The sequence below is a fragment of the Sinocyclocheilus rhinocerous genome, unplaced genomic scaffold, assembly GCF_001515625.1.
Source record: "Sinocyclocheilus rhinocerous isolate Xijiao unplaced genomic scaffold, SAMN03320098_v1.1 scaffold892, whole genome shotgun sequence".
Classification (NCBI taxonomy): Eukaryota; Metazoa; Chordata; class Actinopteri; order Cypriniformes; family Cyprinidae; genus Sinocyclocheilus; species Sinocyclocheilus rhinocerous.
The window spans coordinates 1,133,773-1,148,393 of NW_015642825.1; the positions used below are offsets into that span (position 1 = coordinate 1,133,773).

The following is a 14,621-nucleotide window of genomic DNA, read 5'->3' on the forward strand; positions in this document are numbered from 1 at the left end:
AAGAAACTCGTAGTCTTGAGCGCAAATGGAGAAAAACTAACTTGGAAGTTTTTAGAATAGCGTGGAAAAACAGTATGTCCAGTTATAGACTGAAATAATTCTTATATTAATATAAACATTAACAATCTAATCAGATAATATAACAGTTAGTTCTGTTAAAGCTGTATTTAACACATGGCCTCTAAACTGAAAAATGCAATTAATTTTCAGCAAACCTGCCATGTGTTCAACCAGACACAGATACGTCACAGTGACCCGAAATACCTGGAAACTCTCTGTGAGTACAGCCAGACAGGCTGGAATTTCTGGTTCACTTTCAGTTTACTTGTCACATTGTCTATGTGTCATGCCCACCCACAGGTCAAAATATTTTGACCCCTGAGCTCATGAGTGAAGAATCCAGAACTTGAATTTCAAGATGGTAATGATGATGTATAGAATGTTTCAATTTATGTCCTTTTTGGAACTTGACAGTCTAAATAACCATACGCTTACACTACTGTTCAGAAGTTTGGGGTTTGTAAGATTAAAAAAAAAAAAATGTTTTTGAAAGAAGTCTCTTATGCTCACTAAGGCTGCATTTATTTGAACAAAATACAGTAAAAACAGTAATATTTAGAAATATTATTAAAATATTTAAATAGATGGTTTCTATTTGAATATATTTAAAAATGTAATTTATTCCTGTGATCAAAGCTGAATTTTCAGCATCATTACTCCAGTCTTCAGTGTCACATGATCTTTCAGAAATCATTCTAATATGCTGATTTGCTGCTCAATAAAAATGTATGATTATTTTCAATGTTGAAAGCAGTTGTGCTGCTCAATAATTTGTGGAAATTGTGATTTGTTTTTCCCAAGATTTTTTTTAAAAGAATGGCAACTTTAAAAGTTCAAAAGAACAACATTTATTTGAAATAAATTGTTTATAACATTATAAATGTCTTTATTGTTGCTTTTGATCAATTTAATGTGTCCTTGCTGAATAATAAATATTTTTTTAAACACTGACCTCAAACTTTTGAACAGCAGCGTATGTTGTTTAGAAAAGATGTAAATCTTGTTGTATATTATAAATGATCTTATTCTTTCTCAGGTGACTATTTTCTGAGTCTGTCTCAAGATATAGAGATGGCTTATAAAGAGTATCTTGCCAACTACAACAACATCACTGCTCTAGAGAACAGCTACAAACAGAAAGAGGCCTTGTGGGTGGAAATGATCCGAAGCGTCAAGTCATCTGCGTAAGTTCATGAACAACACCCTACCGAGGTTGTGTATAAATTGAACACTGTTGAGAGCAAAATGAGTCCTAGACAAATAAACGAGTGTGTTACCCAACAATCCTGTCGTTTTTGATCCCTAATCTTGTCTGTCTTCAGTCCTGATGTGAATGCATCCACTCTGAGCTTCTTCCTGGTGATGCCAGTTCAGAGGATCGCCCGTTACCCACTGCTGCTCCAGACCATCCAGAAACACACAGACCCCGGGCACCCTGCCTACCCAAAACTGGAGCACACCGCTCACACTGCGGTCCAGATCAACTGCAGGATCAATGAATACAAACGCTTCCGTGAAGTCGGTGAGAACATGCCAATCCATCAGCACAGAGACATGAATAAAGTTGAGGTGAGTCGATTTGCATCATTATTCTCGTTCTCTTACTGTCACAGCTGACAAATACAAGAAGACAGAGAACCTGACCATCAAGGACAAGATCAATCGGCTGAGTGGCCACAGCATTGCCAAGAAGACGGCCCGGTTCAGCCAGTACATAAAGCATGAGACAGGAATGGTGCAAAAGGTAACTGCCTAAAAACAATGCTTAGTGTAAATAAAGGAACAGAAATGTTTGGCATGTTGAAAGAACCACATTGTTTCCACAAAGCCTCAGACACTATTGTTACATGAAATATTTTTACAATAATTTCTCAATTTATACTTTGTAATTCTATCCCATCATAGTTAAAGGATGAAGAATTCGATGCCCTTGCTGGCTTCTTCTTCGTCCTGGAGAGGGGCGTCTCAGAGCTTCATGATAACCTGGAGGCCTATCTCCACCATCTGCAGGTTTGGATTTAGCGTTCTTACTCTTAATGAGTATAGTTAAAAACTTAAAAAGAGCTGATCCTCTCATTTGTTTTGGTGTTCCCTCAGTGTGAAGCCAGTACGCCTGTGGATCAACCTCTTAAACATTTTCCATTGTTATTCCACCTGCTTAATGAAAGGAAAATCTGTAGGAGGGTTGATCCCAGGGCAGATGGATGGGGTTACTGAAGATTGTGAGGTTCAGATGATGGTTGCACACTTGAAGTGTTTGTAAAGATTTATTTAACCATCTGAGCTCTGTCTCTGTGTACAGAGGTTCCTCAGCTGCAGACCAGAGGAAGCAGATCTTGATCTGGAAGGAGAGAAAACCGCCTTGTTCTCTAAAGAAATCACAGTGGCACTCAGACAGTGGATCTACCCCTCATATGTAAGACCTTAAGCAGATTGCAGTTTCCATCCTTTAGACATAATAACTATAGTTAGTGATAAAGATGCTGTTCCTTTGGCCGATTAAAGGTGCAGTAAGGGGTTTTCTGAGAAAGGCTGTTAAAAGTAGATCGGACCGAGCACCAAAACACACTTGTAGTAAATCACCAGTAAGGGGTGTGTCCACTATTGATGGGGGAGGTGCCTGTTTTGCATAGCATGTTTGTGAATTTGGGGGCGGAGCTATCAAGGTAGGGGTGTGTTTGTTTTGGTGATAATATCAGCAGCGTTTATCAGAAATCGCTTACTGCAACTTTAAGTTTTTGGGAGAAACTTAAAATCTTCAGCTCCGGGCTTTCACAGCTTTGCAGTAAAAATGAGTATAAGACTTTAGTTATTTAATTTGGTGTGAATGAAACAAGCCTGTGAGTGATAGATTTACAATCGACTGTTGTTTCGTCCGACAAGCCATCGCGCTCTCACGCCACACATCATGTTCTCACGCAGTGAAAAATACATCGCGAAGCAAAGAGGACACTGACAACGCGCTGACAGACAAGACAGAGCAGGTTACTTTTGGTTTGAAATAAAGTCTCAGCTTTCAAGTTTTGTCTTTTTTTTTTTTTTAAGAAATTCAAACAATAAATACCATTTTGTGGCTCTTTAATGTGTGGTGACAGATCGCTGTAGCGGCGGCACACAAACCTCTTCCTCTTTACTAGTTATAGCACGAAATAAACATGAATGAACATCAGAAGGTATCTTGTTTCAACCACGGAAAGACGTCAATACACGCCATTTTCAAGTTCAAGTCCACCGACTTTAATCTACTCTCCTGTCTGGTTTGTTTGTCGGACATAATGGCAGATTCACTGTTATGATTGGTCAGATCGCCTGTCAATCAAACTGCTGGCGAAGGGTGAATTCATTCTTCTTTTTTTTTGTAATGTAATTTTGTAAAAAAAAATTATTTTGTTGGCCAGCCTGGAAATTAGGATGACCCTGGTTCCCTAGACAAAAAGGCAATAGGATTTCCCCATTGGTTTTTGGCTTATTGCAGAAAATAAGCTCTGTGACCAACAAACAATTATGATGCGTACATATTTTGTTTATCAAAATAATCTTTACAAATAAACACCACTTTTTTTGAAGTCTAAGTACAATTTTGAAATCTAACTACAATTGCTAGAAGTAAAAAGCTGAAGTTATGCTATAAACCAACTAAACTACCATCTCATGACTTTAAAGGCACAATATGTAAGATTTTTTTATTAAAATATCCAAAAACCACTAGAACAGTGTTATATATTTTGCTGACATCACTATCACTAAGTAACAATTCTTTCAAGCTTTAATAACAAGCTGGAGAGTTTTAGTTAGAATAGTTTGAGTGTGATTTTGTAATTTTAAACACCATGAAGATGAAAAAGCAGACTAGTGAGTAGATGAGTTTACCTGTTTGCTGTGATGACGTTTAATGTCGCCAACAACCTCTTTTTGTCACATTAAGCCACTTGTTAGCTGCCACCTTTTCAAGACCAACTCAAGTCATGAGTTGGGTGATACAGATTTATTTTATGTTGTAAAATTATTTCTGTGTGAAATTATTTTGAGTTTGTGTTACAGACCTTATTTCAGACATTTAACCAAAAACTTTAATGAAAATCAAACTTAAACTAATTTAATCAAAAATCCCATTGACTTCAGGGTGATGGAACTGGAAGTGCAAAACTGCTAACTCCTTTCCAGGCTTTAGTACTCATTCCTGCAGCGCTGTGTAACACACTGTACCTCTATCCCTCACTGCCTCGTTTTTGTACATGTCAAATTAAATATGGCATGTCTGACTAAAGTCAGGAACACCGACATTTGTCACAGCTTTTGTCATGAGACAGTATTTATTCCCTGTGGTCCGCCACGTTAGTATTTCTCCATACATCAGTGTCTAATTCTGCTGGAACCAATACTGCTGCAAAAACACCATGTATCATGTAAGGGTACAAAATTTGCCAAGATCTTTTAACTGTTTACCAGCCATTGACATTAAGGTTGAAATGGTTTACAACACCCATTTTAATGGTATGCATCATATTTGAGGAGACAACAGTAGTTTATGCATTATAGCGCTATATGTAACTTGTTTTTTTTATAATAGTAATTGATTAAACATCTCTGGTATCTTGCCTTCTGAACCTGCTTTGTACATCTCGCTCACAGGATGAGCGTTTGAAGACTTTAGTCTTTAAGCCCTTGAGCTCACTGCGGGAACTGATGGCAGGACCACGTAACCTCATCCGCAAACGTCAGGACAAGCTTCTGGACTATGAGCTAATCGAGGAGAAGAGTAACCTGAACTTTGAGGAGCAAGCCATAGCGAACACCTACAAGACCATCAACACTCTCCTGCTGACCGAGCTGCCGCAGTTCAACAGCAAAGCCCTGCAGCTCCTGTGGGCCACGCTAGAAGCCTTCAGCTGCCTGCAGAGAGACCTGGCGGCTGATATGGAGCAGCTGGCCACCAGCTTCACCCATCAGGTACTTTTTACAGAAGAAGCTAAAATACTGAGGTTTTACTGAATGTTGAGGACAAAATCCAGTGAGCTTTAGAGATAAACCGGTGAATATTCAATTTCTACAGTACCTAATTCTAGAGAGAATCAAAATGTCCACTGCCTGGTCAAAAAAAAGTCGCCATCTGGATTCAAATAAGCAAATACTTGAGATTTTAGAATTTAATCATTATTGCAGTGATTAATATGTTTCTGGCATGTTGTATTCAAACAACATTGTCAGAAGACATACTTCAGGATGACAATATCAAGATTCAATGGACCCAAATTGTGAGAGATTGGCCTGGCCACCACAGAGTCCTGACCTAAACCGCATTGAAAGTCTTTGAGATGTGCTGGAGTTGACTTTACACTGTCATACACTCTAATATTTAGTTGGAGTGCCTTTAACTTTGATGACGTTGTGCATTCTTTTTTGCATTGTTTGCAACATCACAACATTAATTTTCATCAAGAGTTGCATTAGTTTTTGGCTGAGATCTTGTATTGACAATGGGAAAGTCGAACCACTCTGTAAAGTCGACTCAAGCACATTCTAAAGACTTGAAAATGACTGTGTTTGAGTAAAATGTAATTTTTGTTTTATTCTGTAAACTACTGATGACATTTCTTCCAAATTTTAAATAAAAATGTTGTCATTTAGGGCATGAAATGACAATTGGTCAAAATAACAAAAAAGATATGCCATGTTTTCAGACATTTTTATATTCATTTTTAGACAACACAATACCAATGGTTTTAACTTCAGTTAAGAAATCAATATTTGGTGGAATAACCTTGATTTTCAATCACAACAAATTAAAAGATTTGTTATTTTGACCAATTGTCATTTTCTGCAAAATAAATAAATACATTTAAAAAATAGAAATCTCTAAAAATGACTATTTATTTGAAATTTTAAAAAATGTTATCAGACCTTTATAGCATAAAACAAATATGAACATTTTAGTCAAATGTATGTGTGTGTGTGTGTGTGTGTGTATATTAAATACAAATTAATTAAATACATTACAAATACTGCCAGATAAATTTGCAATTTAATAAATATTTACAAAAAATCTTAATGGTACAAAACAATTTTTATTATTTTCTTTTTCATGCAAAATATTTTTTTATTCTTCTTCTTCTTATTATTTATTTTTTTTACTTGTTCTTCATATGATTCTTGAGATTTTCCTTCACAGTCATGTAGGTCTCATCCTCGTGATTTTAGTTACACTTGAATACCCATCAGTTTCAGAAAATGTTGGACATTCTGTGCAGTAATCCACCATTGAACGGCACCGCAAGCATGTGCTTGGAAAAGTGTTATTAAATTTAGCTGTTTGCAGGCTGGCAGTGTTTATGAATTGCTCTCTGTCTCCGGGCAGCTCCCACACAGTCATTTGGAGGATGGCGAGTTCTGGAAGTGGGCAGAGACTTCAGTGCTGGAGGGTTCGAGGAGGATGGAGAGCCTGTGTCAGAGTGTTCAGGATGAGCTCAATGCTCCCATTGTGCAGGTCAGTTTCAATACAGAGACACACTGTTGTCGGGTGGAGACGTCTTCCTACGGGACAGTTTGGTTCCCCTTGGTGCCTGTGTACAGTGCTGGAATAAAACCACAGCCATTCATTCATCTTGATATAGTTTAGCCCTCATGTGTTCTGCATCAGTCTATCATTAATTATAAACATACCTTAATAAAATATGTTATGTCCTGGGGTCACTGTATTATGGGTGGCCCTAAACAGCCTAAACATTTAGTCAAATTCAAATGCAAATTACTTTGAATATATACTACCGGTCAGAAAGACTGAATCTACTGATTCTTTATTATTAATATCACCCACATTTTAGATTAATATCAAAATAATTAAACTCTCATATATTATAAATGAAATTATGAGAAATATACTACTGTTCAAATGTTAGAGGTCTGTAAGATTTTGTATTGATTTGAAAGAATTATGTTCACTAAGGCTGCATTTATTTATCAAAAACACAGTAAAAACAGTAATATTATGAAATATTACAACTTGAAATAACTGTTTATTTTAATACAGCTTACAATGTAATTTATTCCTGTGATCAAAGCTGAATTTTCAGCATCATTACTCCAGTTTTCAGTGTCACATGATCTGCAGAAATCATTCTAATATGCTGATTTGATGCTTAAAACCCCACACTTTTGAATGGTAGTGTACTGTATGTGTTTGGGATGGGATCCTTCAGAAATCATTCTAATATGCTGATTTGATGCTTAAAACCCCACACTTTTGAATGGTAGTGTACTGTATGTGTTTGGGATGGGGCTTGAGTTTATCCATCAGGAATTGATTGGTTTGTTATTTATTTATTTATTTAATGCAGGCAACTGAAGAAAGTGAAAATATTTGCCTATTCTAAGATTTGAAAAAAAAAAAAAAAAGTAATATCATTGGACAAATGAAATGGGTCAAGATTAAATATCAGAAAATAAAAGCTGTTTGAGAGAAGAATATGAGAACCGATTGTTTATTAAAGCAACCTTAGAGCAATTTGCACTGATGAATAATGCATATTAAAACCAGGAGCATTTAGTAGATAAAATAGGGTCAATTATGATTCATGTAGAAATTTTAATCTCTTCTTCTTTTGACAGCATAAACCGAGACGGCACCGTTGTCATGTTTCATATTTCAGAGCAATATTAATATTGTGTGCTGGTATGACTTCTCTGTCTGTAATGTCATGTTATATCATGTCATGGACATCACTACAGCTAATAACAAACAGATGTCATTTCCCAGAGTCTCAGTGACTGATTCTCATCAATATCATGTCTGCCATCATAAAGACATCAGTCCTGATGAGTTTAAGGAAAAGGCAGGAGGATCAAACAGAGAGATGCTGTGTAATCTTCACAAGTACTGCGTGTTTGCTGACAGGGATCAGAATGTAGATCACAGATGCAAATCCTTAGAGTATCATGCTCTCGTGTTCACTTCCCTTCTCAGTTCAGAGTGATCCAGCACTATAATTACTGCACTTTAGTGGTTCAACGGATCACATTACGGTTTTTGGCCCACAGATCGGATCATTTTTCGGATCAGCAAGAAAAGAAAAATATTTCAATTTAACTTGCTTTCCATTTATTACTTAAAGCGAAGTACTTCTTTGATACCACAGCGAATACTACTAGATTAACTAAGAAAGTTTAAACATGATTAAAGAGACAAGAGAACCGCCAGATAAAAAATAAGAACAAATACACAAATTACCAGCATAGGTACAACAGAATGTGTTACAAATAAAATAAGTACAGAAATGTAATAATTAGGGAAAATAACACTGCATAGTGTTCACTGTATGAATTAAATATAGATTTTTATCACAGCTGTTTTGTTGTTTAATGATCATTAATGACAGCAGCAGTATTTATAGGCCGCTGTCTGTCTAAGACCGGATGCACGGATCCGATATAATGATACACATCACATCCCACTGATCTACGTTCATCTTTATATAGATCAGTGAATTTGCCATTGTGATGTCATCTAGTGATATTTAGCTACCAGTTTTAGCTACTTTCAATTGAAAGCAGTTGGCAACACTGTCTGAAACGCGTGTGCGTGGCGCGCTTCGTGTGTGTGTGCGGCTGTGCGCGTAGAGAACAGCGCGCGAGCAACGAATCGAGTTCCCTTTCGCATTTTCTCTCTGGAATTGTTTAAAATTCGCTTGCTTGTGTAAATACGAACAAATTATAAACTTATACTCTATTATGGTTAAATTTAGCAATTAATCCGCGGATCACATGCGTGCCGAACCGTGGGGCTTGCACGGCTCGGAAAAGATCTACCAGCTGACAGGCCCTGTGGTGGGCACCCGTGACCTTGACCTGACCCTCAACAAGGGAGAGCTGGTAGCTGTCGTCAGTGAGATGGACACACGAGGAGACCGTCGCCGCTGGCTGGTTGATGCAGGAGGTAAAACTGGCATGTGGAGAAATAAGTCATATTCCAGTTAAAAACAACTGAGCTGGTGTTACTGTGTGAACAAGATTGCTCCATAAAATAATCTTATATAATGCATACAAATGGACCTAAATTCCTGTTTGCACCAAGAATATACTGTAACATATTTAAATGAAATTCAAACAAAAGATCTTTTTTTATTATATAAGCCCTTATGAACTTAAAGGGGTCATTCACACTCTGTATAGCAAATTACAAACTATCTGATAATAGTTTACTCTCACTTTAATGCTCAATAAAACTTATCTGAAAATACAGATAATACTTGCTCTAATACATCAAAAAATCCATCCGACCAAACTGATTTCATTTGCTTTAAAGCAAATATAAACCATCTGATAATACAAATTACACTTACTTTATTGCAGTGATGTTTTGATAGCATGTGATATCTGTGAAATGGGAAAATGAGGTCTAATGACAATAATGGAGTTGTGCTGTAATAATAATAGTGCAGCTGTTGGAATAAAGTGGCGCTAGACTACATGTAGTGAAAGTTTATTTTAAACAATCACATATCGTCTACAATTGCTTTTCACATAACTTCTGTTGGTAACTTGGTTATTACAGCTCTTCCAACAGCCAGTTTCAGAAACACTTCTTTCCTTTCCATTTATATTTAATTCAATATTTTATTTAATTGTTTTTTGTTTTTTTTCGAACCGTGGGGCTTGGTCCGTACGGATCAACTACCATCCGATTAACCACAACTGCACTGCTACTCATTTCATGTACACTTGCATTTTAAATGTCATTTATTCTGCTCTATGTAATTTCACAATAAGTATGAGTAAGTAGGGAATTAGGGTTTTCTGATTCTTGTCTGCGTCATCTCAGGCACTCAATGCCGTGTGTGAGCAGCGTCTCAAGGCTCTGACCGCCAAACACGGCTCGGAAAAGATCTACCAGCTGACAGGCCCTGTGGTGGGCACCCGTGACCTTGACCTGACCCTCAACAAGGGAGAGCTGGTAGCTGTCGTCAGTGAGATGGACACGCGAGGAGACCGTCGCCGCTGGCTGGTTGATGCAGGAGGTAAAACTGGCATGTGGAGAAATAAGTCATATTCCAGTTAAAAACAACTGAGCTGGTGTTACTGTGTGAACAAGATTGCTCCATAAAATAATCTTATATAATGCATACAAATGGACCTAAATTCCTGTTTGCACCAAGAATATACTGTAACATATTTAAATGAAATTCAAACAAAAGATCTTTTTTTATTATATAAGCCCTTATGAACTTAAAGGGGTCATTCACACTCTGTATAGCAAATTACAAACTATCTGATAATAGTTTACTCTCACTTTAATGCTCAATAAAACTTATCTGAAAATACAGATAATACTTGCTCTAATACATCAAAAAATCCATCCGACCAAACTGATTTCATTTGCTTTAAAGCAAATATAAACCATCTGATAATACAAATTACACTTACTTTATTGCAGTGATGTTTTGATAGCATGTGATATCTGTGAAATGGGAAAATGAGGTCTAATGACAATAATGGAGTTGTGCTGTAATAATAATAGTGCAGCTGTTGGAATAAAGTGGCGCTAGACTACATGTAGTGAAAGTTTATTTTAAACAATCACATATCGTCTACAATTGCTTTTCACATAACTTCTGTTGGTAACTTGGTTATTACAGCTCTTCCAACAGCCAGTTTCAGAAACACTTCTTTCCTTTCCATTTATATTTAATTCAATATTTTATTTAATTGTTTTTTGTTTTTTTTATTGCAGCTGAATGAAGGTATTTTGGCCTATGCTAAGATATAAAAAAATTATATCAGTCAGTGGACATACTTTTGTTATTGGTAATTTACATTTTCAAGCAAGGATTAATCAAGCAAACATTCAAAGCTTAACTTGACAAACTTGTATAGTTTCTTTTTTATGTTTATATATTAGGTTATATATATATATACATATATGCAAAATTCTACTATTTGTGTTAATTGACCACAATTCTTGCATTAGTACATTAATTGCTGTTGCAAGCCTTTGATAATGCTGTGAGGGACATCTGCTGGTCAAATACAGTTAAAGCACATCAAATCTGGTCTTATCAGTGTGCAGAATAGAAACACTGAAATGTGCAGGTTTGAATATCTTCATAAGATTTCTATTTTTTGTTTTCTTCAGGCCCAAGGGGTTATGTGCCTGCCTTAAAACTGACACGCTACCACCAGATAACCGTTGACCCGCCGCAGTCTCCTCATCTGAAGGTCACACCCACCGTTCCAGGACCCCGAAGGCACTCCTACACACCCGGAGCCCAGCCGCTCCCAACCACCATGACCAAGCCCTGTTTTCAGGTGACTGACACACATAGGCACAGAGACACAGGTGTTTTACTGACGGGTCATGAGGTCGAAGAGTTACTCGGTCTGATTCGCGTGTCAAACAGAACGAGACCTTTGGAGATTGATGGCAGGTCTGCAGTATCTCATGATCATCAATCACACACACTTCAGCATTTGTAAATTCAGTATTGGAAGAACAGAAATGAACTGAACGCTCCTTGTCAGCAGAAGTGACATACTCTATCACGGCCACCTACACAAACACACGGCACCCACATACACACCGATTCATCTGCCTGTCAAATGGTTCCCTATCGTTGTGGCTTCATGTTTAAGAAAGCAGGTAATGTCGGAGCTTTTTCCTGTGACAGTGGGAGATACACGGCTGTTGTGACTGTTAAAATATGACACATTTTTCTAGACAATCTTCACGGGTTGTTTATCGTTTTGACAGCAAATGGTAAACAGTCCGGCTATTACGACTCCCACAAGAATTATATATCCAGGATTTGTTGCCTCAAGTGGAAATTATATAACTTTGCATTTACAAAGCTTTTTTTTTTTCTTTTTCAAAAACAATATTTTCTGAAGAAAATGTGACTGGTGTTTACCCATGCAAAACTCCACAATGATGCTAGCATGCTGTCAGAGATAGCAAGGTGTTGCTTTCAGCATATTGCTAAGTGGTTGCATACTGGCTCAAAAAAAAAAAAAAAAAACGTACTAAATATGATTCAGGTCCCTTTTGAAGATTTTTTTTCTAGTCACTTTTTTTTTGTTTTTGTAATTTAAACATTTGTATGTTTATTTATTTTATTATGAATTATTTTTGTTTATTATGCATCAAAACTAAAATTAATTATTATTATTATTTTTAACCTAATGTTATTTTAGTTTTGGAGTCTTGAAAATGTATTTTAGTCAGTATTCAGTTTTTTTATTATTCAATTAATGACGGCATGAAATGGAAATTCACCCTATATATTTTTTGAATGCATATTATTTATCTTATTGTGAATGATTCTTCCATTCAACCGTTGCACAGAACCAATTCCATCATACTTTTTTTATTTCTTGATAATCCATTACACTCAAATGCACGTCACAATACAGAAGAAAATATCTGCTGCTACTTCTGTTTGATTGCAGCTTTAATTTTGCCGTGACTTTAACATTTCAGGTTAGGGGTTTGTTTAAAACCCTATGAGCCAATATGATCAATAGTGATGCTATTCTTAAAAAGAAATGCCACTAATGAACATGATTCATAAGGCATTACTGACATTAACCACAAGGCGGAGCACTTCAACTAATATATCGTTTCAGATTTTTTTGAGCTCTTTTTCTGTCTCAAAACCCACTGACAACTTTAATTTCCTTATGAGTTAAAATAAACAGCCCACTCTTAACACTTGAAAATGTCTCAAGCACATTGTGCAACATTGAATACCACTTAACTTTCAAATCTAAAAAGATATAGTCAACCGAGCACTCACAAAGCACATTCGTTCTCTAGACAGATTTGTTGTTTCAGTTTCGCTATTTGTGTGGGTTTTGGCAATAACAAACTGTGTTCTTGAATTTTATGCACTGTCGGTCTTTTCATCTAGTTTTTATAAGGGCAAAATCTCACAGAAGGCAACTTTTCCCATTACCAAGCACACTGAAACTCTCCGTTCTCCATCTGCAGGTGTATGCGGGCTATGACTTCACTGCGAGGAGCACTCACGAGCTTTCTCTGAGGGCCGGCGAGCCAGTGCAGGTGGTGGAGCCTCATGATAAGCGTGGAAACAAGGAATGGAGTCTGGTGGAGGCGCGTGGCCAGAGAGGCTACGTCCCCTCTAACTACCTCGCCATCCTCCCCTCTGTGATCGCCTCACCTACCTTCCCTTATCGCTAGAATATCCTCGAGAGCACATCATCTGCTGCTGATACGACTGCTAGCCAGTATCCAAACACACACAGACCATGAGAAACACTTTCCCTGAAGGGCTCTTCATGCATGAGGGGGCGGATGGCTGCTGTTTGATGCGTCATTTGACTGGTGTATGTACTGGAGTGGTGCTTGGGCCCTGCTGTGGAGTGGTCATCCATATACTTGATCTCAGCTTTTTGCCTGGGGCTGTTACTGGTGGAGATCGTTTTATCCAATGAGAGAAGTGCTGCAGGGGCAGCAGACATGCTGTTGTAGCACATGGCTGCTGGTGGAGTGTGCTGTTTCCTACAATTACCACTTGGATCCACACCTCAGCTGTCCACTGGAATGACTCTTTTGGCGGGCCTGGTACTACTTTGCTATAAGAAATGGAGAATATTTGGATTTTTACTGCTGAGAATGGATCTCATTTTATGAGTCAGACCTCTTTTGCACTGGTTTCCAGCCTTTTGAGATGATTAACATGCAGACTTGAAGACAAGATCTTTCAAAACATTCTTACAGAATTCTTGCTTGTGCACCATTTTAATAATACTTGATGGTTTTTAGTTATTACAAATTGTACAGTGGATCTAAAAAGTATTTGGACACTTGGACATGCTTCAAATGTATGCATGTCATTAATGCATAGATAACAAAATATCAATCCAACTGACATTTTTTATTTTTTTATTTAATTTTTTTAAATGCTCCCAACACATTTTTAAAAGCAGAACTTTTCACAAAAGTTTGATGAATTCAAAATTATTAAACGATAGATATACTGCTCCAAATTAAGGCAAAAAAATGGTCTGGACAACATAATTCCAATAGCAGCCGATATTTGACATTTTTTATGTTTGATTTAATAAGTGTTGGAAGACTTTTATTTTGACAGTGATGAAAACACCACACCAGACACATAAAAGCTCCTGTTCTCCAAACTGGATGTGGAGGACAAACTTTAAATTCTTGATTTCAAGCTATGCTGCGCTATATCCAGTTGACTACTATGTCATATTCATTGTGCACTTTATATGAAATTGGCATTAGCTGGTCTTTATTTGTTAAAATAGGATTCCAAGTGCACACAAACTTACAAGATTACTGAGTGCACTGTTGATTAGTGTTTACTTTTTTTTTTTCTTTTTTTTTAATGAAAAATAATGTAATTTGATTGCAGAATCAAGAAGTTGCTATATGAAGTATAAATCTTATTTTACAGATTTACTTTGTTCGATTAAGTTTTTTTTTTGTTTCATTTTTTTTTCATATTGATTACTTTTTTTCTAATTTTGTAAGTATTACCTAAAATAATTATAAATTTAAAGGCTCTCAAAATATCAGCTTTGAGAATATC

General features: G+C 36.7%; 1 protein-coding gene across 3 annotated transcripts in view; it reads left to right on the plus strand.

The window, feature by feature from the left end:
* Positions 1 to 13,899, plus strand: part of LOC107756706 (Rho guanine nucleotide exchange factor (GEF) 37) — a 15,609-nt gene extending 1,710 nt beyond the window's left edge. For all 3 annotated transcript variants that reach the window (XM_016573919.1, XM_016573920.1, XM_016573921.1), the window contains 10 exons: positions 1,097 to 1,244; positions 1,383 to 1,582; positions 1,674 to 1,804; positions 1,966 to 2,070; positions 2,363 to 2,476; positions 4,693 to 5,010; positions 6,416 to 6,544; positions 9,875 to 10,070; positions 11,186 to 11,358; positions 13,037 to 13,899. In XM_016573919.1, coding sequence (XP_016429405.1) covers positions 1,097 to 1,244; positions 1,383 to 1,582; positions 1,674 to 1,804; positions 1,966 to 2,070; positions 2,363 to 2,476; positions 4,693 to 5,010; positions 6,416 to 6,544; positions 9,875 to 10,070; positions 11,186 to 11,358; positions 13,037 to 13,246 — 1,724 coding nt within the window. In that variant the 3' untranslated portion in view covers positions 13,247 to 13,899. The remainder of the gene's footprint in view (positions 1 to 1,096; positions 1,245 to 1,382; positions 1,583 to 1,673; positions 1,805 to 1,965; positions 2,071 to 2,362; positions 2,477 to 4,692; positions 5,011 to 6,415; positions 6,545 to 9,874; positions 10,071 to 11,185; positions 11,359 to 13,036) is intronic.
* The last annotated feature ends 722 nt before the right edge of the window (positions 13,900 to 14,621 follow it).